The sequence below is a fragment of the Oncorhynchus tshawytscha genome, linkage group LG29 (genome assembly GCF_018296145.1).
Source record: "Oncorhynchus tshawytscha isolate Ot180627B linkage group LG29, Otsh_v2.0, whole genome shotgun sequence".
Lineage (NCBI taxonomy): Eukaryota > Metazoa > Chordata > Actinopteri > Salmoniformes > Salmonidae > Oncorhynchus > Oncorhynchus tshawytscha.
The window spans coordinates 14,484,708-14,511,639 of NC_056457.1; the positions used below are offsets into that span (position 1 = coordinate 14,484,708).

General features: G+C 39.7%; 1 protein-coding gene across 1 annotated transcript in view; it reads left to right on the plus strand.

Annotated features, from left to right (window-relative positions):
• gpr158a (G protein-coupled receptor 158a) overlaps nt 1-18,754 on the plus strand; it is a 110,844-nt gene extending 92,090 nt beyond the window's left edge. The window contains exons 8-11 of the mRNA XM_024413419.1: nt 8,863-9,001; nt 12,353-12,458; nt 12,552-12,698; nt 13,677-18,754. Coding sequence (XP_024269187.1) covers nt 8,863-9,001; nt 12,353-12,458; nt 12,552-12,698; nt 13,677-15,563 — 2,279 coding nt within the window. The 3' untranslated portion in view covers nt 15,564-18,754. The remainder of the gene's footprint in view (nt 1-8,862; nt 9,002-12,352; nt 12,459-12,551; nt 12,699-13,676) is intronic.
• Nucleotides 18,755-26,932: the final 8,178 nt, after the last annotated feature.

Genomic DNA, 26,932 nt, shown 5'->3' on the forward strand with positions numbered 1-26,932 from the left:
AAATTGTAGCCAGCTTTGCAATACTTGTTTGAAAAAGAGAGATACTTTGAAAAAAGTATAATTTTCAATTAATCTAAAATGAGACATGGCAATCTACACAAAGGCAAAAAGGCAATTTTTAAACAATGGATGAGCTTTTCTTAGTAATCTACTTGAGAACCATTTAGGGTTCAAATAAAATATTTGTATGAGTGAAGCTTTTAGAGAGAGGTTTAGTGCTTTTATATTTAATCATCTCAACCCACCCAATTCATATTCATTATATAGATAGGCACATTTTATTTTGTCTCATATGATTTGATAAGCGAATCATCAGGAGTAAGCAGCGCCATAAGTAAGTGAGTAAACTGAGATGTGACTAAGTAGTTAATCATGCCAATTTTTCCATAAATAGACAGGTATTTACCTCTCCATGATTTCAGGATCTAGTCTATTTTTACAAGTTTTCTAATAAAATTCATTGTTGAGATCTACTTCACCATCAGCCCATTTTATAGGTAAACTGCAGGGTAATGTAAAAGTTGTATTTTTTAAGGATCCAATACGTAAAATTGTACACTTATCATAATTAGGTTTTCGTCCAGAGAATACAGAAAAGTTATCTAGATCTTCAATGAGACATTGCAGGGATCTAGCTTGTGGGCTTAATATAACACTTGAGTCATCAGCATACATGGACACCTTTGTTTTTAAGCCTTGGATTTCTAATTCTCTAATGTTGTTATTGGATCTGATTATAATAGCTAGCATTTCAGTGGCCATAAAGAATAGATATGGTGACAGCGGACACCCTTGTTTAACTCCTCTTGACAATACAAAACTCTCTGAGAAGTAGCCGTTATTTACTATTTAACTCCTGGGGTTGCTATACATAATTTTTTTACCCATTTTATAAGACAACTAACGGAATTGAAAAAAACCCCAGGTATTTAGAAATAAAATCCAGACTTATTGACCATAATTACTGCTTGTAAAGTTACTGCCATAAGAGGTATTATGAAGGTCAAAACTAGAGCTTTCAAATGTATGATATTTAGAATTCAAGAAATAGGTTCTAGCAATATTTGTTTTATTCCCTTGCCTGTTTGCCTGTGAGCCAATGCCACAGATGTTGGAAAATTTAAAGATATTATGTGTGTAGCAAATCTGAGTAGGTTGATGTGTATGATATTGGATGTGATATAGTGAGTGTGTACGATGTCTGTTTAAGAGTAAGACTATAATGTGTGATGTCCAAATAAATAATAACTCTGCATGGTTGAGTGTCTATGTGTGTAACATGTAGTGCATATAGCCTTAATATTCATGATGATAATTGTAATCCATATCGTATCACCATCATAGTTGCATCATAATTACCTTTAACATCATTGAAAAACACATCCCAGCATTTCCATAGTAATTGACGTTTCACATGATCATGAAAGAGACCTTGCATTGCTGTAGGGACTGCTATATTACAGTACAAATGTATTCTGTACAATATGTTATTATTCAGCAATGCCCCTATTCTGATATCTTCCCCTTGCTTGTTGTACACATATTTAAACTTGTAGACAAATACATAAAAAATACAGACAAACAATAAACACATTAAACTATAAAACAGTTCTCGACAATAGAGGGAGAGAAGAGAAGAGAAAAGAGAGAAAGAGAGAGTGAGAGAAGAGAGTGAAGTCAGGTGTGTGTGTATGTATAAATGCGTATGTGTAAGCAAGCATGTAATTGAGTATGTGTGTGTTCATATCCACTTCATAATTTTCAGATATTTTTACAGTTCCCATGCCTTCTTTTTTTTGTAACCTGAAGTCCCTGTAGAATTTAGTACAGCCACTGTGTCATGGAGCTGTCTCGGAATAGCTGTCCATCTATAAAGAGTTTGTCCCCAATGATAAAGGCATGCCTACCATTCTTCCTTTGTTATCTTTGTACCAGATACAGTCTCTTACGATGTTTGTTTATCTCCCTTGGAAATTGATAATTGACACCGAATTTCGTCCCTTTAAGCTCCTTTCCCCTGCTTTTGATCAGCTCCTTTTGTTGGTAGTGTTCAGATTTTGTGATGATCGGTCTGGGACCCTTGATCTTGTCGCTCCGAGCTCCAAGTCTGTGTACTCGGTGGAAAGCCACCTTGTTTACAGGCTCTATAGGGAGTTTCAAGACGGATTGCATGAATTCTCTGGATTATTGGATGCGTCCTCAGGAATCTCAGAATAAATTAGATTTTCACGAATGCTACGACTTGTGAGTGTCCCTGTTTACCCTGAGTAGACAATCCATGTTGGAATCGTGGATTTTTACCTTGGCTTGAGTGTCTTGTTTTCTCTTTGGAGCATGAGAATTTCACTTTGGCTGAACTCCAAACTCCACCTCAGCCCTGCTACCTCCTCACGCAACTATTTCCAGTGTTGCATGGATTCCAGCCAGAGCACTAGCCTCTACTTCAACGGTAAGTAAATAGTCCGTGTCTGTAGGGGGGGTGGGGGGGTTAAAGTTATTTTGTGAGGTGGTCGGATCTTTCCATGATGGAGTATGTTGTTCCTACATAGTGTAAAGCTGTTGGTACTCATCGATTTCCCTCAGGATCTCCTTAGTATCCAGATTGGCTCTTTACTGCAACCAGTTGTTTTACGAAAAGATAACAATGAGTCTTTCCCACAGCGATGACAGGTGTCTGTAGTACAGCCATCTAGCACTTGCAGAATCCACGCAAAAAAGGAACACAAACTTGCAGTCCCAGCCGTAAAGGCTAACCACGTCGTGGAATCCTTAGCAACAAAATTTTTGTTCGGATTAAAATCGATTTAATGAAAACGTTTTAATATAAACAACAAGAGAGCATCCTGGCGGGCTGTATCACCGCCTGGTACGGCAACTGCTCCGCCCACAACCGTAAGGCTCTCCAGAGGGTAGTGCGGTCTGCACAACGCATCACCGGGGGCAAACTACCTGCCCTCCAGGACACCTACACCACCCGATGTTACAGGAAGGCCATAAAGATCATCAAGGACATCAACCACCCGAGCCACTGCCTGTTCACCCCGCTATCATCCAGTAGGCGAGGTCAGTACAGGTGCATCAAAGCTGGGACCGAGAGACTGAAAAACAGCTTCTATCTCAAGGCCATCAAACTGTTAAACAGCCACCACTAACATTGAGTGGCTGCTGCCAACACACTGACTCAACTCCAGCCACTTTAATAATGGGAATTGATGGGAAATGATGTAAAATATATCACTAGCCACTTTAAACAATGCTACCTAATATAATGTTTACATACCCTACATTATTCATCTCATATGTATACATATATAATGTACTCTATATCATCTACTGCATCCTTATGTAATACATGTATCACTAGCCACTTTAACTATGCCACTTTGTTTACATACTCATCTCATATGTATATACTGTACTTGATACCATCTACTGTATCTTGCCTAAGCTGCTCTGTACCATCACTCATTCATATATCTTTATGTACATATTCTTTATCCCCTTACACTGTGTATAAAACAGTAGTTTTTTTTTGAATTGTTAGTTAGATTACTTGTTGGATTATTACTGCATTGTCGGAACTAGAAGCACAAGCATTTCGCTACACTCGCATTAACATCTGCTAACCATGTGTATGTGACAAATAAAATTTGATTTGATTTGAACAAACCGAGTGTAGACAGTACAATGTTCTGTTGCACTCTTTGATGACATGTCTGATGACGTATATCTGGTACACTCACCTGTCTCTATAAGCTCTATAAGCTTGGCATCTTTAATCCCTTTTATTACTTGTTACTTTTATTTCTTACTCTTATTCATATTTTTTTGAAACTGCATTGTTGGTTAGGGGCTCATAAGTAAGCATTTCACTGTTGTATTCGGCGCATGTGACTAATAAAATATTATTTGATTTGACATTGGCCATTGATTACATTGGCCTTTGACTTTAAGGTACTACAGAGGGTAGTGCGTACGGCCCAGTACATCATTGGGGCCAAGCTTCCTGACATCTAGGCCATATATACTAGGTGGTGTCATAGGAAGGCCCAAAAATGGTCTCTCTGCTACCGCACAGCAAGTGGTACTGGATTGTCAAGTCTTGGTACCAAAAGGCTCCTTAGCAGCTTCTACCTCCAAGCTATAAGACTGCTGACCATCTAATCAAATTGCCAACCACACTATTTACATTGACCCCCCTCGCATAGTCACTTTACAAATGACCTAGACTAACCTGTACCCCCGCACATTGCCTCCCTACCGGTACCCCCTGTATAAAGCCTCGTTATTGTTATGTACATTTCTTGTGTTATTTTTTGATTGATTCAATTATTATTTTTTACCTTAGTTTATTTAGTAAATGTTTTATTAATAACACTCTTTCTCGAACTGCATTGTTGGTCTTGTAAGCATTTCACAGTGAGGTGTTGTATTCGGCGCATGTGACAAATAAAATTTGATTTACATCTACATTGCCTTCAGAAAGGGTATTCCCACCCCTTGACTTTTCCAACATTTTGTTGTGTTAAAAGCTTAATTTAAAATGGATAAAAATGAGATTGTGTGTCACTGGCCTACACACAATAGCCCATAATGTAGCGGAATTATGTTATTTTACATTTTTACAAATAAAAAAAATGAAAAGCTGAAATGTCTTGAGTCAAGAAGTAGTCAACCTCTTTCTTATGACAAGCCTAAATTCAGGATTAAAAATGTGCTTAGCAAGTCACATAATAAATTGCCTGGACTTACTCTGTGCAGTAATGCTGTTTAACATGCTTTTGAATGACTACCTCATCGCTGTACAACATACAATTAGCTGTAAGGTCCCTCAGTCAAGCAGTGAATTTCAAACACAAATTCAATGACCAGGGAGGTTTTCCAATACCTTACAAAGATGGGCACCTATTAGTAGATGGGTGAAAAATACTGACATTGACTATCCCTTTGAGCATGATGTTATTAATTACACTTTGGATGGTGTATCAATACACCCAGTCACTACAAAGATACAGGCATCCTTCTTCAGTTGCCGGAGAGGAAGGAAACATCTCAGGGATTTCACCATGATCCAAATGGTGACTTTAAAACAGTGACAGAGTTTAATGGCTGTGATAAGAGAAAGCTGAGGATGAATCAACAACATTGAAGTTACTCCACGATACTAACCATAAACAACAGAGTGAAAATAAAAATAGCTTCTACGGAATAAAATATTCCAAAACATATGTTATGTGTGCAATAAGGCACTGAAGTAAAACTGCAAAAAACATGGCAAAGAAATGTACTTCATGTCTCGAATACAAAGCATTATGTTTTGGGCAAATCCAACACAACATATCACTGAGTAAGTACCCCTCTTCATATTTTCAAGCATGGTGGTGGCTGCATCATGTCATGGGTATGCTTTTATGAGTATGCTTGTCAATGGCAAGGACTAGGGAGTTTGTCTGGGGGAGAAAACAGAATAGAGCTAAATACAGCAAAATCCTAAAGAAAAACCTGGTTCAGTCTGCTTTCCAACAGACATTGGGAGACAAATTCACATTTCAGCATGACAATAACCTAAACAAAAGGCCAAATATACACTGCAGTTACTTACCAAGACGGCATTGGATGTCCCTGAGTGGCCTAGTTAAAGTTTTGACTTAAATCGGCTTGGCAGGACTTGACAATGGTGTCTAGAAATGATCAACAACCAACTATTTTTTTTTATTTAACCCTTATTTTACCAGGTAAATTGACTGCGAACATATTCTCCTTTACAGCAACGAAGAGCGGAATAGTTACAGGGGAGAGGAGGGGGATGAATGAGCCAGTTGGAAGCTGGGGACGATAAGTTGGCAACGATGGAATGAGGGCCAGAGTGGGGAATTTAGCCAGGTCACCGGGGTTAACACCCCCTCTTACGATAAGTGCCATGGGATCTTTAGTGACCACAAAGTCAGAACACCCGTTTAATATCCCATCTGAAAGACAGCGCCCTACACAAGGCAATGTCCCCAATGACTGCCCTGGGGCATATGGGATATTATTTTTGACCAGAGGAACTTGACAGAGCTTGAAGAATGTTTAAAAGAATAATGTGCAAATATTGCACAATCCAGATGTGCAAAGCCCTTAGACTTACGCAGAAAGACTCATAGCTGTAATCACTGCCAAAGGTGATTCTTACATGTATTAACTCAGGGGGTTGAATACTTATGTATTCAAGATATATTAGTGTGTTATTTTATAGTCTCAACGACAACAGTGAACAGGCGACTCCGGGATGCTGGCCTTCTAGGCAGAGTTCCTCTGTCCAGTGGCTGTGTTCTTTTGTCCATCTTAATCTTTTATTTTTATTGGACAGTCTGAGATATGGCTTTTTCTTTGCAACTCTGCCTAGAAGGCCAGCATCCCGGAGTCACCTCTTCACTGTTGATGTTGAGACTGGTGTTTGCTGGTAATATTTAATGAAGCTGCCAGTTGAGGACTTGTGAGGCGTCTGTTTCTCAAACTAGACACTCTAATGTACTTGTCCTCTTGCACAGTTGTGCACCGGGGCCTCCCACTCCTCTTTCTATTCTAGTTAGAGCCAGTTTGTTCTGTGAGGGGAGTAGTACACAGAGTTGTATGAGCTCTTCCGTTTCTTGGCAATTTCTCGCATGGAATAGCCTTCATTTCTCAGAACAAGAATAGACTGACGAGTTTCACAAGAAAGTTCTTTGTTTCTGGACATTTTGAGCCTGTAATCAAACCCACAAATATTGATGCTCTAGATACTCAACTAGTCAAAAGAAGGCCAGTTGTAGTGCTTCTTTAATCAGGACAACAGTTTTCAGCTGTGCTAACATAATTGCAAAATAGTTTTCTAATGATCAATTAGCCTTTTTAAATGATAAACCTGGATTAGCTAACACAACGTGCCATTGGAACACAGGAGTGATGGTTGCTGATAATGGGCCTCTGTACGCAGATGTAGATATTCCATTAAAAATCAGCCGTTTCCAGCTACAATAGTCATTTACAGCTTTAACAATGTCTACACTGTATTTCTGATCAATTTGATGTTTTTTTAATGGACAAAAAAAATAAGCTTTTCTTTCAAAAACAAGGACATTTCTAAGTGACCCCAAACTTTTGAACGGTAGTGTATATGTATATATATATATATATATATATATATATATTTATATATTTTTTTTATACAAATGTTCTAATTTTTCTTCCACTTTGACATTAGAGAGTACTTCATGTATATCGTAGACAAAAAAATGACAATTCAATCCATTTTAATCTCACCTTGTAACATAACAATATGTGGAAAAAGTTAAGGGGTGGGAAAGCTTTATGAAGACACTGTAATAGTCAAAGCATAATCTAAAAGCAGGTGAGCTGATTCAACTCTTTTATGGACATTTTTCTTGTCTTTTGTGGTGAAAAACTGAGCGGGCCGAGCATAACACATCAACCCTGTTACCCATAGATCGACAGACTAGAAATGTTTTAACACATACATTTGTTTGTGAAGCTGTACATTCAATTGCCCCTCCCTGTTGCACACAACAAGCTTGCATTCCCTCTATAACAAGGGGATTCATGGCAGATTTAAGATTAAATCCTCAACCCTGTTACGGTCAACCCTGTGACTTTATTTGGCACTTACTAGACACTTACTATAGTCATTTTTTTATTTGACTTATTATGTTGAACATGTGCTCGTTATGACAGAATGTTCAAATAAGGTGAGTTACACTACCCATTTCGCAGAACGACTCAACTATACAGTAGGACACACAGGGCGGCCATTTTGTGTTGTTGTTTATTGATGTAGACCTAAATATCTACCCAGGGCCATGGTAGATTACAGCCTGTCAGAGCTCTTGATGGATCTTAGTCCTTAGATAAACATAACAAATTGCATTTTGAGTGAGCTATGGCACTCAATAGTGTTTATCCTGCTGTGTAAGGCACATACTGTAGGCCTCTGTCAGACCTTGGAGCACTTCCATTCATGCAGACAAGCAACGTGAATGTTAAAATAATGGTGACAACTATTCATGGAAACGGCAGACGTTTATTGCTGTCAAGACGGCTAAGCTACACCCAGAAAACAAGGGGGGTTGGGGAAGATTTATAAAACCTTGGACAAGTCATGGAGTGTCTAGAGAATACAGCCAGTAGGAGCAGGTTTGCATTTTCATTGCATTTATTGAACATGTCATTTTTCAACATGCCAGTGTTAGACAATCTATATTGGCCTGAGTCCATGAAATCAGTCATCTGTGGAGTGCATGGGTGGTCGATGTTGATAGTTATACTGCTAAGGTGAGGAGGGGAGCATTTAAGGGTGCAACCTCCCATTCCTTTGCATTCCAAGCGGGATGCACAGGCTTTGTATGTATTGCTTGTTGTTACTCTAATGTCTTTCCCCCTGGGTATATATCAAGTATTCAATCTATCTATTTTTAAAGGGACAATCAGCAGTTGCTACATTTTGAAGAATATACCTTATCAATGTCTCATGAGTTTAGTTAACTGTCGTATCCCATCAGAGCTCAAATTATAAGCTTGTTTCGCTCCAATGTCTGTAAACAAAGTACATATAAACAAACACTATATAAAAAAAGTCCAAAAATGCTAAAAATTGAATTTTCATATCATGGATGTCAGTCTTCACATCCACAGCTCTATCTATGAATTTGACTGTGGTTACATTTCTCCAGCTCCATAACTCCGCTTTTTACCGAAACAGGAGCGGGGAGCGGGCTTTGTTATTATTGCTACTGCCGATTTATGCTTTAATCCCTTTCCTACAGTAGCTATGTAGCTCCCATTGGGTTGAAGTTCTCCATGTCTTTCTTCATGTTTGTCACACAGCGGAGTTCCTGTTCCTGCTGTGGGGAGTGTATCTGTGTTACACTGTGAGGACGGTGCCGTCAGCCTTCCACGAGCCCCGTTACATGGCCATCGCCCTCCACAACGAGCTCGTCCTGTCTGCCATCTTCCATGTTATTAGGTAAAGATCCCAACCTGTGGTGGGGAGAGATATGACAGTATGGATGTGTATATATTTTTGTAATATTTAGCTATATTTAGAGATAAGTATATGCATTGAATATTACACATCGTGGACGTTAATATGTTTTATATGTAAATAATCGGACACTTTCTTGTCACTCACTGTTGGCTTGCCGATTGCTTTCCACCAATTTGCCACGATATTCAATGAGCCACAAGTTTAGTATCTCGATGCGTTTCAAATGGGAGTTTTGTTATTGTATCCAAGACTATGAATATGCCCTCTGCTTTCCGTGTAGCCTATGTATCAAGTACTAGACATCCTAAATTAGATGTTGCACCGTTTCAGCTGACACCACCAAACCCATTCCCAGTTGGAATCCTACTTATTGAGAGCTCAGCTACATCAGATTATTCAGTCATTAGGCACGTCAACATGATTTATGTTTTGACACACCATAGATATTCATAGCTATTGGCAGCATCATTTCAGTTAGACGTTAACAGAAATTACAGATAGGATGGGAAGGCATAGACGTTTTACCTTTTAATCGGTCTGTTATATTTGTCCTGTGGAAATGTGTTTTTTGCATATCCCAACTCCCCCTGAGACACCCTTGGAGAGTGGAGTCAATGTCAGCCATTATCAACGGCAACCCTGAAACAATTAGGGTTAAGTGCATTGCTCAAGGGCACATCAACATATTTTTCACCTTGTCAGCTCAAGGATTTAAACTAGTGACCTTTCAGTTGCTGGCCCAACACTCTAAGAGCTAGGCTACCTGTATTTAGCTGGAAATCTGACAGCCAGCGTGCGTTTATGGCGGCGTTCGACTTCTGTTATGGCGTTGGGATGGTTTCAGCAGCTAAAAGCAAGACGAGGCCCAACGTAAATGCAAAAATGTGTCTTGTCTGTTTGGGAAATGCTGAGAGCTTGTCACCAGGGAGTATCGCATGGGCTTGTTAGAGCTAACACAATCTATGGCTGTTACTCATAGAACCTGCATGTGGTCCCACTGTGACCAGTTAAGTCAAGGAGACGTCCTGTAGCATCTGTAGGGGCAATTAGCGAACTCTCTGTTCTAAGTGTTCAGATCATTATTTGTGATTATTTCATAATCCACAAATTTACTCTAAGCTCTACCGATGATTTTATTGAATGTTTTCTTAATGAGGTGTTTTGGGAAACACTCTAGAAAATGTACCACCCATTCTCTCTAGACCTTAGTCTCCCCTCATGGTTTTTAGTTACCACTACTTTAACTGTACATGAAATAACCATTCACTAACTCCTGCCGATTAATGAGCCTGCTGGATGCCATTTACTGGGATGTAGGCTTTCAAGTGGTTAAATTACTGTGTGACAGGACATGCCTCCTAATCACTCTACCTGGTCTCAGAGCATTTGGTATTATTCTATACGTAAATCCGGGACACTCCATTTAGTATGATATGTTACATTTTGTATGATTTGTATTAACTTGTGGATATCCATCATCCATTCGTATGATATGTTACGAATTTGCTAAATGTACAATACATTACTACTTTGCTAAATGTACCATATGTTACACATTTGAAAAACGTTTGATATGTTACGAATTCAAATTTGTTGTGGCTAATGTTAGCTAGGTGGCTAATGCTAACGTTAGCTAGGCGGCTAATGCTAATGTTAGCTAGCGGGCTAGCTAGGTTAGGGATTAGGGTTCAGGTTAGGAGTTTGGTTAAATGTTTAAGACTAGGGGTAGGTGAAGGTTAGCTAAAAGGGTTGAGGTTAGGGGAAAGGAAAGGATTTTCTAACATGCTAAGTAGTTTAAAAGTTTTAGTTTTTGCCTTAAGTAACCTTCTGTCTTATGTAACCATACCAAACTTAACATACAGTATCATACTCATTTCAGTATCCCGGATTTACATGTACTATGTTATGTCTAATGAGACCAAGCTGAATTACAACACTGTAGCTTCTGTAATTAAAGCACTATTCCACAATTACATTTTGTTCACTCTGGAAACTGTTAGTATGTTTTCTCCTTGATCGTCAGTCGAAAATAGATGTGCAGTGGATCTATAATCAATGTTGTTGCTGCCTCAAAGTGACTTTTTTAATACAGTTCAGCAAGGAACCCACTGGGCACAGACATACATTCAAGCTCTATTCAATGTTGGTTCCACGTCGTTTCATTGAAATTTCATGGAAACAACGTTGATTCAACCAGTGTGTGCCCAGTGGGAAGTTATCAAGCTGCTTCTTCTAAATCAGAGCGAATCAGTGTCCTATACTGTAACAATCCAAGGTGAAGACAATCTCCCTGATGGGAAATGGATTACTGAGGCAGTAATCAGCATGGATAAACCACTCCAAGCAGTGAAATGAAATATGTTCACGCCCAGACAGAGTTTGGTTTAAAATGAACATCTTATATCCTGTCTATGTCTCTCACACTGCCTGCGTGTTGAGAGGTTTGCTGCAGCGCAAAAATACATTTCTTATTGATACAGTACACAAAAAACACTGTCATTCACTTAAATTCTGCAACATGCATTATGTGTTTAGTGTGATGCTTAGAATCATCAGTTTTGTCTGTCACGCTATAATGTTCCTGCCAATTCATTTTTGGTTACGGGTTAGGTTTACAGTTAGAAAGAAATAACACTGCCTGCCACAATCTATTAAATATTACATGTATTGATCAGCTATTGAATAAAAACATGCTAACGATGACATTGTGTACTGTAGCTAACAGGCCCAATTTCTTCTCTGCAAACTGTCAGTGAGGCAGATGCCAGCCCTCTGTGGATTTCTCAATGAGCTCTATGATTAATGACTCTGCATGGCATTATTCAAATGGGAATCTCATCTGTAACCCAACACAACCTCTGCTAAATATAGAACCGGGTCCTACTGTATGTCTTGTAATGTGTTTTTTATTACAGTTGTGTTTTTCTACATTTTCACACTCAATTAAAACAACTTTTTTTTGCTTGCCATCTCTCTCTTTTTCTCTCTCTCTCTCTCTCTCTCTCTCTCTCTCTCTCTGTCGTTCTCTCTCTCACTTACTAATTCAACCTCTCTTTATCTTTCTCTCTCTCTCATTCTCTCTCTCTGTCTATCGTTCTCTCTCGCTATTTCTCTTTCTCTCACTCTTTTTCTCTTTCCTTATTTTTCGTTATCTTTCACTCTCTCTCATTCTTTCTCTCGTTCTCTCTTGCTATTTCACTTTCTCTCGCTCTCCTTCTCTTGCTCTCTATTTCTACATTTCTCTCTCTTTCTCTCTATTTCTCTCTCTGTTTCACTCTTTCTTGTTCTCTTTCTCTCTCTCTCTCTCTTTCTATCTTTCTCTCTGTACAGGTTTACTCTTGCACCTGAGCTCCACCCAGACTGGATGCTGCTACTATGGTTTGCTCACACCCACCTGACTGTAACTGTCACTCTGGGGCTAATGATTGTCCCCAAGGTAAACCTCTCATTCTGATCATAGCATTGCTTTGCTATTATACATCGAAACCAAATCAAACTAAGTCATTGCACTCTCTTTTGTCGACTACAGTTTCTGCTTCATGGTACTCACATGAGAGATGACATTGCCTCTGAGGCCTATGAGGATGAATTGGACATGGGTCGCTCTGGATCTTACCTCAACAGCAGCATAACATCAGCCTGGAGCGAACACAGTCTGGATCCGGAGGACATCCGGGTGAGCAACTTTCCCTTTCCATTTTTTAAAATAAATTCTCTCATTCAATTGCATAACCTTTTTGATTTTTGAATCCTTGTCCTCTGACTGTGGCAAAAATAAAGATTTTTGCAGATGTAATGTCTAGCAACAGTCTTTGGGGAAAACGTATCAGCGGGAGCAGAGGTTTCCGTTTGTTTATTAGAGTTGAAGAATTTTTCTTGCCAAAGACTTGAGCACATTGTCCAGGTCTATTTATCAGAGCGAGAGATAAGATCTCCTAAAATGATGCTTGAGAGAGCAGTCAATACATTAAATTCAAGACCAATGCTCAAAGACCTGACAATAAAGCACACTCCAGTTTCCTTATTTAAAGCGGCAATATCTAACCTTTTTTGGCGACCGACCAAATGCACATAGAAGTTGAGTTATAGATCTGTCATTCGCATTGAAACCAAGTCTAAGAAGCGGTAGATCTATTATATGCGCGCTATTTCTATGCTACCCATGCTTAGTTTGAATTTTTGCATCTTTTCGGTTTTGTACACCAACTTTAAACAGCTGGGGAAAAAATGGTTATGGAAAATATGTTTCACAGCCGTTTAGATGGTACAATGATTCTCCATACAATGACTGCTTGTTTTTTTCACATAAACTGAAATTAGATTAACTATCACAGTTTTAGCAACCAGGAAATGGCGGAGCGATTTCTGCCCATTGCATCTTTAATACTGTCCAAAACCTGTTTTTTATTTATGTCAAAGAGCATGTTATACACTGTGTACATCGTTGAAGCACTGTCCGTAGTTTAAGCACGGTTCATGTTTCAAATTCAAATGTGCATGTTCTGTATTCAATTGATGCATTGTTAAAACACTTAAAACACTGCAACGCTATCGGGAAACCGGGCCCAGATCACTTTTAGTCATATTAATTCATTTTAATAGCTCTATTTTTTTGTCTTATTCTTGTCATTATGTGTTTTCCATAAATGTCCAGGAGGAGTTGAAGAAACTGTACTCCCAGTTGGAGATCTACAAGAGGAAGAAGATGTTGGCCAACAACCCTCACCTACAGAAGAAGCGCAGCTCCAAGAAGGGACTGGGTCGTTCCTTGATGAGACGCATTACGGAGATCCCAGAGACGGTACACCGGCAGTGCAGCCGTGAAGACAAGGAAGGGGGTGATCATGGGAGCAATCGCAACAGCATCTGCGTCTTGAGGAAGAACCCCTTCGACCCCTCTCATCCGGGGAAGCCCGCCAAAGAGGAGTCCTTGAAGAGCAAGGTCTTCACCCTGAAGAAGTCGCACAGTAGCTACGACCATGTCCGCGACCAGAGCGAGGACTCCAGCAGCTCTACTACTGACAAGATGGAGGTTATGACCACTGAGGGATCCCTTATAGACACCCTGATGGGCAAAAAGCTGGTCAAGAAGAAGTCCAATGAGAAGATAGATGCTGTGAGCGAATTGACTGAGAACGTTCCCTTGGTCTGCAAGTCGGCCAGTGCTCATAACCTGACACAAGACAAGAAGCCCATCCACCCAAGAACATCCATGCTACAGAAGTCACTGAGCGTCATCGCCAGCGCCAAAGAGAAGACCTTGGGCTTGACAGGAGGGAAGACACAGACTGTTGAAGACAGCAGCAAGAAGTTCCAACAGAACGCTAAAGAAACCAAGGGAAGTCCAGAATCAGAAGACGATTGCTATCCTCACATGATAGGTAGCCAGTCGGTGGAGTACAAGCAGACTGCAGCGAAAACTGGGATCATGAAGCAGCAGGTGAGTGGCAGCCAGCCATCCATCTGCTCCGACCCATCGAAGGCCAAGGAAATACAAGACCTCACAGAGGTGTGTCCTTGGGAAGTAGAGGACCTGCCAACACCTTCTGAGAACAAGGTCCAGAAGCATGTCTCCATAGCACCCGAGGAAACGACCACAGTCCATGGAAATGGAACCAAGGGGGTCAAGCCCCAACAGCAAAAGCAGAAAGGTAGTGACCAGTCCTCCACAAGCTCCCGGCATTCTAAAGACATCCAGCGAGCAGACATATGCCCTTGGGAGGATGGAGTTGAGAGAAAAGCCCCAGTGGAGGGATCCAAGCCGCAATCATCCAGTCAGGTTCCTCAACCTGCTAAGAATATCCAGTCTAGCCAGCCTCCACCTGCAGCAGAGAGCTCTAAAAAGAAGGCTGACGTATGCCCTTGGGTCTTTGAAGAGGAGCCTGTCAAGATAGCTGAGGTAGCTTGTTCACCTGACAAGACTCGGCACAACAAGTGCACTACTCTAGTGGAGAGCAAAGGGAAAGGTGCTCTGTCAGAACCACTCTGCAAATTACCAGGCAGCTCTCTCCTCCAGCCGGTTACAAAGGTTGACGTCTGTCCCTGGGATTATGACACCCCAGCGATATCTCCCAATTCTGAGAAAACTCCTAGTCCTACTACAGTTTCCAAAACAAAGGAATTCCCCTCCAAAAAGAAGGGCACACCTTTCACAAGAACTTTTGAGAAGGAGAAAGAGAAGGCACAATACACTGACGATGACAACTTTAGAGCGAAAGCCAAGGACAAAAGTAAATCCACAGAGAAACATATGAGCCAATCCAAAATGACGGAGGTGTGCCCTTGGGATGTAGAGAGTAGTCAGGAAGTGCCAATGGTAGAAAAACGGAAAAGTGCAAATGTTGGAGCAGTTAAAGGGAAGCCGGTTGAAGTCTGTCCGTGGGATTATGAGGATGCATCAGAGAAAAAAGGAACAGACAAGGGTACTTCTGCAGCGAAACAGAGTAATCCAAATCCCAAAGGGGGGGTTGTAAGTGGCGGGAAAAAGGCTGATGTATGTCCTTGGGACTTTGACGACAGTACTGCAGGGAAAAAGGCCTGACATAAATCAACATTTATGGACAACTGGAAATGTAGTTGTTGTTGTATACATTGTTTTCCACTTTAGAGTCCTCAAATATAGACTTTTACTATGAATATGGTGACTTCGACGAAAATATCAAGTTGCACAAGTTGCCTTCCTTTCCAATATTTTCCCCCGTTTTGTCTTTTTTTGTGTGAAAATGTATAAACTTACGAAAACAAAGCAACAAAATCATATTAAGCATTCCAGATTCGTACAGAGTATTCTGAATGGTAAATCTTAGTCGTACAATTATGCAACTTCCAATTCACATTATGGGCAATGTTGAATAGACATTTCTCATATTCTTTATGAGTGGACATTTCAGTGGACATTTGCATTTAAAAAAAAATATGTATCTTCTTTTAATCGGTCATAAAAAGCCCTCCACACACTAACATGGCACACTTCGAAAACAAGGTTAATCGATATTATGTAAATAGATGTTCTCCTGCAGGTTTTATTAACTGAAATGTACTAGTTGTTGAGCATGAACTACCATGTCTATGTTTAAAGTCAGAGTGGCTTGTTGAACAAATAATAGAATGCCAAAGATATAGGGAACATCTTTCACAAAATAGTGGAAGAACTCACAAGAATCGCGTCATGACAAACAACTTAACAACTTTTGTGTGCCCAGACCAAGGTGCTGCTAGTGAGGAAATCAGCTTATAGCACTTTAGGCGAAAAACTTAGGGAAAATGTTTTTCATCACATACTTTATTCAGCCTCATGGTTCTAGCAAGTCACCACATGTACATCCATGTTTAAATTGCTGAGTTTTTAGATTTCCTTTAGTTCTCAGCAATGTCTAATGCTTCCAAGTCTGCAGAAATGTTTTACTGTATGTGCCTAACTAAATAGAATTGTTTTCTTTCAGTCTGTGTAAAGTCCTGAGTGGAACAGGGATAGTTCTTCAGCATTCTGCCAAGGTCTATTATGTAAACAGCATGCACAGTGAGGTAACGAGAGGGGTGGGATCCAAACGGTTTGTCAACTGAAGCAAATAATAATTAATTTATGTTATTAATACTTCAGCATGTTTTTTTTCCCACTTTTAGAAAAGCATTAGCTCATCCTTTTCAGCTTTTGCATTCCCAAAAGCACATTGAGAGTTGAAATGATACAATGGGGAGAGGCATTATGGCATTAATGTGTGTCGAATTGTTCCTCTTTCTGGATAGAACATATACCTGTGTTTGTGATCGTTTTAGCATTTTTATACATACAGTATATTTCTAGTGTTTAAAGTATAATGCTCGTTTTATTGTCTTAGGACTTTTGCTTAACACTGTCTCTACAAATTCTTGGCAGAATAAATTCACACCAGGTTTTCATTATTTATATTCAAAAGTATTATTCCTTATTCACTCTTTATGTCTAACGTTTCCAAAAGCTTCAATTCTTTGAGCAAGCAAAAAAATCATTTTGCTTTCAAGCATCAATTAAAGATGAACGTTTAGAGGAATATCTGGGTTACAAAATAGCTACATCACAATAATAATTTATTGTAGTTTATTAACCATTCTGGTGCTTAGCGACATCTGATGAAAGGTAATGTAATGGAAATAATATATCAATATAACAATAATGTAACAGTGTACTCATAAATTCGATGATATTTTGGTCTGAGTTGAATGTTGTCATTGGTAACGATTCCTGTACAGCTATCATAGTTGTTTGTTACAGTTGGCATGGATTACTGTAGGGTATGATGCCTGTACATGTGACTAGGTCATCAAATTTCGGCTTCATTCAAATTATTACATTATCTTATTTTTGCTCAGTAACTTAACACTCAAACAAGTAGATTTAACTTGTTTTCAAAAGCAAAATAATTCTCAAACAATATTTTTTATGCTTTTATGATCTCTTTATAATATTTCACTTGATTTTGTTTAACAACCAAACAGGTACAGTATATCATAATATAGCCACTCCACATCCAGACTCTATAAAACATGATTTAGATGTTACGTCTTATTTCTGTCTCCCTCTACAGAGAATTATATCTACCATTGACCTCATGGGGCCATGTCTGAAATATGTCAAACCCAGACTATCAGCCTTAGAGCATGAGATTGAGATTTGTCACAGGCTTTGCTTAATGGGCAGCTGGAATAGTGGTTGAAAGGAAATGTCACCCTGCCTAGTTTGATTGTAATGGTTTGATGGACCTCGATGATATTTATGAACTAGACGTATCAACCATCACATACATTGTGATATCTGCTCTTAAATGCCAACATCAAACAATCCCAGGGTCCTAGCCTGCCCCTAGCCAACAGTATCCCCTCAAACACGGATAAGATGAACCCATTGGCTCTTGAGCATATGATACCTGGTCATTTCAGCCACTGTAAGATCACTACAAACAACTCTCGAAGCTAAAAAATATATTATGTTTTATACCATTCATTCATAATTGGGTGTCTTCATACCTCTCAAATGGCGTGAAAGTGCTGTTAAGTACCAATAACAAAAATGAACATCACACAGGTCTTAACAGTCACATTAGATACACATAACCTTCAATGATATGTGTTTCAGTACCTTGTGGCAGTCGAATCAGCTCATGGATTTGTAACAAAGTGTATCAATCTGTGTCTATTTTGTCAGTCTCTCTGGAAATGGTCATTGTATGTATAGTACATCCTACATACTTCGCTTCTTGAACATAATGATGACTAAAGACCCATTGTTACCTGTAACCTTTTCAACATGAATATTGTGTCCTGTTACTTTTTTTCGATCTCATGATTTTACTTTTTAACCATGGGCGATTTCCGTTCGTAAGCTTGTTTGATTTAACCTGACTTCTCTTGTGACCAAACCAAGTCACTGATTGGGAAATACTACTACTACTACTCAGTGCTGTAACGTTGTAACTATTGCTCTCGTGGCTTCTGCATGATATCAAGAAATTCGTAGGACCAATGTTTCACTGCCCTTGATAGAACAAAAAAAAAAAACGGTATCTTTTATGGACTGTTACAAGTTGTTTAGTGAGTGATACTGTACCATTACCCACTGTATTATGTGCTTGTTATACTTATTGCTCTATGACAAGCGTATAGCATCCGTATATGGGAATATTTGGTAGATTTATATTGTGTTATATTGTGATAGCATGTACATAAAAAATACCTCCTCTGCAATAAATATTTATATGAAACTCAACTGTGTGATTGGTGTTTTACAGGTAAGAATGGTCGGATATCGTAGGCTATACGTGTATCTGTTGATAGCTTACTTAGGCTAAAGCCATATTTTCTGATGGAATAATAGGAGACTGAAAAGAAAACGTCAAGGTATTTCTCAACTAAACAAGGACATTTTTCAAACATTTTGTTTTGCCCTCAGTGTGTCCTTTACCTATCTCGAATGACAAAATCTTGTCAAAGATAACAAGGTGTAGAAGTGAAATAACTGACATTCAAAATCTCCAATTGGGAGTCTCTGGGGTGAAAAGAAACCAGAGGGAAAACAAACATACCAAGAGTTCCTTATGTCCTGCCATTTTATACTGAGTTAATGTAATTATGCATTTAACCTGTGTTATTGAGTGGAGATCCTAATTAGGCATAGCCTACTTGTCAACTGTATAATGTGAGTGAACCATGCTTAATTTTTAAGACTGAACAGGTGGCTGCCATAATTTAAATGTGTTAGAGATGAATATAAGCAAATTCTTGAGTTTATACGCACATTCTCAATAGCTCTCAAAATATTTCAACAGGTGCTCCATCTTCAAAGCATCCACAGAACCTATTTCAGCTAAATCCCCACACAGTATGATGATGAAGCCACACTGGGATTTGATAATTACAGTATCTCAGCCTTTTTCCTCCCACCACCATTGTGTGCATACAATACACTAGCAGTGGCTCCAGTCTAAGATGGACACGGGACACTCCCAGGGTGCATTGTGCCGGGCCAGTAATTTTCCCTCCCTGTCTCAGGTTACTTTACTGTCTCTGAATCCTGACTTTGAGAAATGCATCCCTTTAAAAGCATTGTGCACCATAACCACTTTAGAATATTTGTATGCATGTCCTGGCTGCTTTCCTGCAATGCTTTTATGGGATGTTGTGGTCTTTTAAGCCTTATTTATACCTGGTTCTATTATGTGTCCTGTGTCCTGATCTTGTCCAGATTCAGATTGTGCACACATTTTCAGACATGTCTACACATTGTATTAAAATGTGTTTCTTAAATGTCTGATGTGTCCTCAATGTGACCAGATTTGCTGGTCCCTCCCTGTATGCAAGTTATTTGACATATATTCTTTCAAAATAATATTTATTATCACACATATTGATGCTACAAGTCAATTATTTCACACATAATTAATGAACAATGGTGCAAACTGTCAAGGATTTTACAGGGTGGAATAATGATGATTTAAATGGTTTCACTGTCCAGATCCGTCCACACTTGTGTGCCTGACTACCTTTAGTTGTGGGCAGGAAGATCTGATCAGAATCAAATCAAAATGTGTCTTTTGAATACCTACACCTGTCTAAAAATGTGGGCACAATAAGAATGTATGCAAGATCAGGACAAAGGACATATGTTAGGACCATGTATAAACAGGGCTTTATACCAAGATCAATAGTGCAGAAAGAGAGAGCAGGATAAGATGACATCACATTCTGGCTGGATTATACCTCTTACAGTAGCTTGAAATCTATTGAATCAAGTATACTATTGCCCAATGCCCAGGCTAACAGCCATTTGAATTTCCAGTCTCGAATGTGTGTATTTCAAATGACTTTGTACTGACCGAAATGAAAGCAATCGCTTCACTATCAAGCCACTGTGCCTTTCTCTTTTAACAATTAAGGAGAAAAATAGCCAAACATCAGTCAAAACCCCCTCAATGGATTGTCTAGAGCCGATCAATGCAAACCCATCAAGTCAAACCCCTTAAAATATATATATATAAATAAAAAGTCAAACCCAACAATAGATTGACTAGAGCTCTAAACAGAATCCCAAGGCCTCGATTTAAATGTCCAGGTTCCTGAGAACCATTCACCGTAGGTTCATAGCATCAATCAGTATGCTGGAGTTTTAGCGCCAGAGTATTAAGAGACTAAAGACCTAGTTGCGCTTCCCCTCCCTGTCAATCTGAAAATATGATGAGCTATAATGTAACCTAAATGCACCCTGAAAGAATATAAAGAAACCATTTTAGGATTGATTTTCTGTTTTCAAGAGCACTATGTGTGCCTGCCTGTCCAATGAAGAGGTTTTACTACTCGGCTACAGGGATCTCAAATGTTGAAATATTGGTTGAAGAAATAGTAAACTATGAGAAATGACCTGTGACTAGTAGACGTTATTGGTTTTCTCTTATCAATATCTTATAGGTCGTCTTCGAGGTTATTCATTCTACTGTATGTTGTGAAAAAAATGAATGTTCAGTGTTGTGTTTCTGTGACGGAATGGGAAAGTGTTATTGCAATTAATTAGGCCCATAAAGAATGATCAGAAAAAGGTCAATAGAGGTAAATGTCATGCAATTCACATTCAATTCAACAGCATTAAATTATAGTGTTTGAGTAGGTTGAATCAATCTGCTAGATTAATCTGAGATGCATCATAATCTGTATATAAGCAGGTTTGTATATTATACTAATGATATTATGTTGAATCTTTTCCCAATGAAATTCATCAATATTGCTTACTACAGTAAACCTTCTACTGCACGACAACAGTTCTTAGGCAACTGTTTGTGACGTGATTATGCCTGTCTAGACTGTGTGTGCGTGTTTGCGTGTGTAAAATTTGAACATGGTACGATGAAACTACACGCGACAACATTTGAGCACGTGAAAACCCAAATGTCTAATGTCATTGAGAATATTTTACTTTAAAATGCATCATTGATATTACTTCAACTTAAACAGATGGTTCCTTGCAAGTTTTTATCAAGTTCCCAGTTAATCCCCTAGAATGTTTTCCGAACATTGTGTCAATATCCCCTGGATAACTTGGGACTGAACCTTACTTGGGATTTAAACTCACAATCTCTTGGTTGCTAGGTAGCTGAAGTGCCTGCTGCGCCACCAGTTATGTGGACATAATGCAGATTGACTATGCATACACTCAGTGGACAGTTTATTAGGCACACCCATCCAGTACTGGGTCGGACCTCTTTGCCTCCAGAACAGTCGTAATTCTTTGGGGCGTTGGAACATTGCTCAATTGGTATCAAGGGACCTAACGTGTGCAAGGAAAAAAGTCCCTACACCATTACATCATCAGCCTGCACCGTTGACACCTAGCATGATGGGGCCATTGACTCATGCTGCTTACGTCAAATCCTGACTCTGCCATCAGCATGACGCAACAGGAAGTGGGATTCGTCGGACCAGGCTATGTTTTTCCAGTCCTCCAGTTTTGGTGATCTCGTGCCCACTGGAGCCGCTCATTCTTGTTTTTAGCTGATAGGAGTGCAAACCGGTGTGGTCATCTGCTGAAATAGCCCATCTGTGGCAAGGACTGACAAGTTGTACGTTCCGAGATAAGGTTCTGCACACCACTGATGTACTGCTTCATTATTTGCCTGTTTGTGGCCCGACTGTTAGCTTGCACGATTCTTGTCATTCTCCTTCGACCTCTCGTCAACGAGCTGCTTTTATCCACAAGACTTCCGCTGACTGGATGTTTTTGTTTGTCGCACCATTCTCGATAATCTCTAGACACTTTCGTGCATGAAAAGCTCAGGAGGCCGGACGTTTCTGAGATACTGAAACCAGTGCGTTTGCACCATCGATCATACCACGCTCAAAGTCGCTTGCCCATTCTAATGTTCAATTAAACAGTAACTAAATGCCTCAATGCCTTTCTGCCTGCTTTATATAGCAAGCCACGGCCACGTGACTCACTGTCTGTAGGAGCGAACCATTTTCGTGAATGTAATAGTGTAAAATATAGTGTACTCTAACCACACTTGGAACTCAACTGGGATTTGAATCCCAAACCGCTTAGTTGCTAGCACCTTGAAATGTCCTACTACACCACCAGGTGCATTCCTGCACTTTGCTAAAAGCTACCCAGAATCAAGTAAATAAATATGACCATGAACATTACATCAACGTAAGACTAGCAGTACTCAAGCACACTGGACATAGAGTATACATGAATGCTTTGGGGATTTGAACTTGCAACCTTTTGGTTGAGTGCATCAATGTTTCTGCAGTACCACCAGATTCATACTTATTGCTTGGAATGTGTACTAATGCACAAAAAAATAAAGGTATGGTTAAGGTACAGTTGTACAGTTGTACCTTGTTCCCTGTGATTACAAAAGTCGAAGGTACACTTCAGAGGTATATACAGTATATGAACTCACATGGTACAATTTGGTACATTGTAGGTATAATGGGACATTTTCCTACGCAATATTATAATATTGAATATGAGGTACGATCATCACTGCGCTTTGATAAATGGGGGCAATGTACTGGTGGGGTGCATTAGAATATTTGGGGACGTGGTACAAATACATGTGTATTTGTGCCAACCGTCAGTGGAAGTGTTGTAGCAGTTTAAGTGTTTGACAGTTATGCCAATTCAAGTAGAGCACCTCCTTTGACACTGTTTGTACTGCAAATGTTGTAAGAGTGATGGAGAAACAAAGCTTACAGAGGCATTGAGCATTTCCAGCCAATTGTGTTGAAAATATGTTAATTACTCAAGTGCTGGTCAGAAGAATTTAGAACAGCAAAATTACTACAGATGATATTGCACACGCCGTAGCGCACGCACAGAGTGTAGCTTTCTTGTTTTCTACCAATACCAAACCAATCAGGTGGTTGTTCAAAGAAACCAAACTTTGGTTCACTTGCTTCTGATAAAGCAATACAAGCATCGGCACACTGCTTCGAAATTAACAGCTTAGCGATTTCAACGCATGCCACAGCACTCTGGTATTAAATTGAAAATACAGCTGGAGAGAGTTTATTGTGCATTTTCCAGTAATATAATGGCAACTTGTTGCTGTGAATTTGTATTTTCTTAATTGGAAACCATTTGTCAGTACGCTATTGTAAAATTCACAACAACTTACATGCAACTGGCTGGAACTAGCAATACATTCCAGTAACCTACTGTGCCTTCACTGACTCTTCTGTTGACAACATGTAACATTACGTGCTACTTGGCAGCATACTGTAGCAGCGGTAGAACAGTACAGCCATGGATTATTGGAGGCTTGGCTTTCAGATAGCTCTTATTGGTCTCCAATGAGAGGGGACGTTATCCCAGTTAATGTGATCTGTTGTATTCTGCTCATAAACACTAAGCTTGTGCAATGTCAGTTCTCCAGCATTGTTAAAGGCAGACATCAGTGCATGTGATACTGAAGGGCCATACAACATTGCATTCATTCTTAAGAGTCAATTGATGCACATGTGTCAATCTGATTAACATAACAAACAAAATAAATCACCATTAAAATCTCTGTTTAAACTACAGATATCAGGTTTTTGCATGGGCTGCATCTCAATCTACTATGTCAGCCTTCCGCATCTGCAGTGGAAAGTGGCTACAGCACTGTGGAATGTACAACAACCAACTTGCAGCTAGTTGACAATACGTTTTTGAAAATGTAACTTTATCTTTCTGTGAACGAGCTGCCCTTAAGCTACTGGAAAATGCACAGTAACCTCTTCACAGTGTAGCTCTTGAGTGTCACAAGTTCTTACAATGTTTGCAGAACTGACTGTTTTTATTTTATTTGGCAAGTCAGTTAAGAACAAATTCTTATTTTCAATGACAGCCTAGGAACAGTGGGTTAACTGCCAGTTCAAGGGCAGAACGACAGATTTTGTACCTTGTCAGCTCGGGGATTTGAACTTGCAACCTTTCAGTTACTAGTCCAATGCTCTAACCACTAGGCTACCCTGCCGCCCCAGTGTCAAAAGACGTGCTCAACTTTCAGCAACATAACAATAAACCACTTAAACTCGTACATTTCCACTGACCCTTTGGCACAAATACAACATAAAATATCTTACACCATGCCCTCAAATATGCTAATCAGCCTGAGACATCACATTATCCACACCTACATCTCAAAGTGCAGTAATGATTGTAACTTATATTGAATACTGAATATTGAATAATTGTGTAGAAAAATGTACAATTATGCTAGATTATCTGCACATGTACCCTAAAAGGTACCGACTAGTACCATATGTGTACCTTTGACCTTTTTGTAAACCAGGGAACAACATTGTACCGTAACCATACTCTTAATTTCAAGAGTGTGAGGATATATATCTGGTGGCACTGCTGAGGCATTAATGAACTCCAGACCAAAAGGTTGCAAGTTAAAAATCCCAAGAGCATTAATATCAAGTGTCCCTGAGAACTTCTACTTTTTAGTTGGTGTGGTCAGATGACACACACAATTATCAATTTGATTCTGTGCAAATTTTAGCAGTGCAGAAATGTATTCTTGCCAATAAATCTGTGGTCTATCTCTGTCATGGCCACAGACCTAATTCAGATAGCTGGTTTCCCCCCATGTGGAAAAACCACATGACTTTACATGGAAAATCACTATTTCATTTGTGAAAATTCACATGTGAAATCATATGCTAAGCTGACATGGAATTGTTTTAAGGTGGTCATACTATGGATAATTTTAGGACCCCTTTAAGTACAAGAAATATATTCAATTTTTAAAAATAAAATATTGATTTTGGTCATAAATGGCAAAAAGGACGGTCAAAAAATAAATCAACAGAAACAAGGTTTTGAAGTGTCTGTTCTATATTTAGGCGATATAAAATAACTTAGGAAATATTTTGTTTTGTGTGTACACATATTGAATCCCTTTTTTTGGCTGGGCACAAAACTACCTTCAACCATACTTCCATTTAAACAGGTTACCTTCAGACGTGGGGGTTCTAACGAACACCATCATGGTCGTGAGAATGTTCTCCTTCCATAGAGTGGTTGTAGTAGTTTGTGGGTCAAATCGTTTGGATGCTACAGACTTTTGGTGAGAAGATCGATTTTCAGGATCTCTCACGGTCTGACAAACATGCTTTAGCTCTGCCACCATTCATCACAGATGTGGAAGTGTGACACTGGCAGATGTGATGGATTGAGATGCAAAAAAACCAAATACACTACATGGTCAAAAGTATGTGGAAGCCTGCTTGATGAACACCTCATTCCAAAATCATGGGCATTAATATGGAATTGCCCCCCCCCCCCTTTGCTGCTATAACAGCTAACACTCTTCTGGGAAGGCTTTCCACTAGATGTTGGAACATTGCTGCGCGGATTTGCTTCCATTCAGGTACTGGAGCATTAGTGTGGTCGGGCACTGATTTTGGGTGATTAGGCCTGGCTCGCAGTCGGCGTTCCAATTCATCCCAAAGGTGTTCGATGTGGTTGAGGTCAGGGCTCTGTATAGGCCAGTCAGGTTCTTTCACACTGATCTCAACAAACAATTTCTGTATGGGCCTCGCTGAAACAGGAAAGTGCCTTCCCCAAACTGTTGCCTCAAAATTGGAAGCACAGAATCGTCTAGAATGTCCTTGTATGCTGTAGCTTTAAGATTTCCCTTCACTGGAGCCAAGGGGCCAGAACCATGAAAAACAGCCCCAGACCATTATTCCTTCTCCTGGCATTTTCCTGGCATCCACCAAACTCAGATTTGTCCGTCGGACTGCCAGATGGTGAAACTCGATAACTCCAGAGAACGTGTTTCCACTGCTCCGGAGTCCAATGGCAGCGAGCTTTACACCACTCCAGCCAACACTGCATCGCGCATGGTGATCTTAGGTTCTTGTGTGGCTGCTCGGCCATGGAAACCCATTTCATGAAACTCACGACGAACAATTCTTGTGCTGACTTTTCTTCCAGAGGCCGTTTGGAACTTGGTAGTGAGTGTTGCAACTGACGACAGACCATTTTTACTCGCTATGTGCTTCAACACTCAGCGGTGTCGTTCTGTGAGCTTGTGTCGCCTACCACTTCGCGGGTTGTTGCTCCTAGACGTTTCCACTTCACAAGACAGCACTTAGAGTTGACCGGGGCAGCTCTAGCAGGGCAAACAATTTGACGAACTGACTAGTTGGAAAGGTGTCATCCTATGGCAGTGTCACGTTGAATGTCACTGAGCTCTTCAGTACTGGCCATTCTACTGCCAATGTTCTTGGATGGAGATTGCATTGCTGTGTGCTCGATTTTATACACTTGTCAGCAATGGGTATGGCTGAAATCAACTCGTGTCTACATACATATTTCACCAATTTAAGGGTTATCTGTATTGTTGTCTAATGTTAATGGGGCATATCATTCTGTTTCAATGTGGCTCC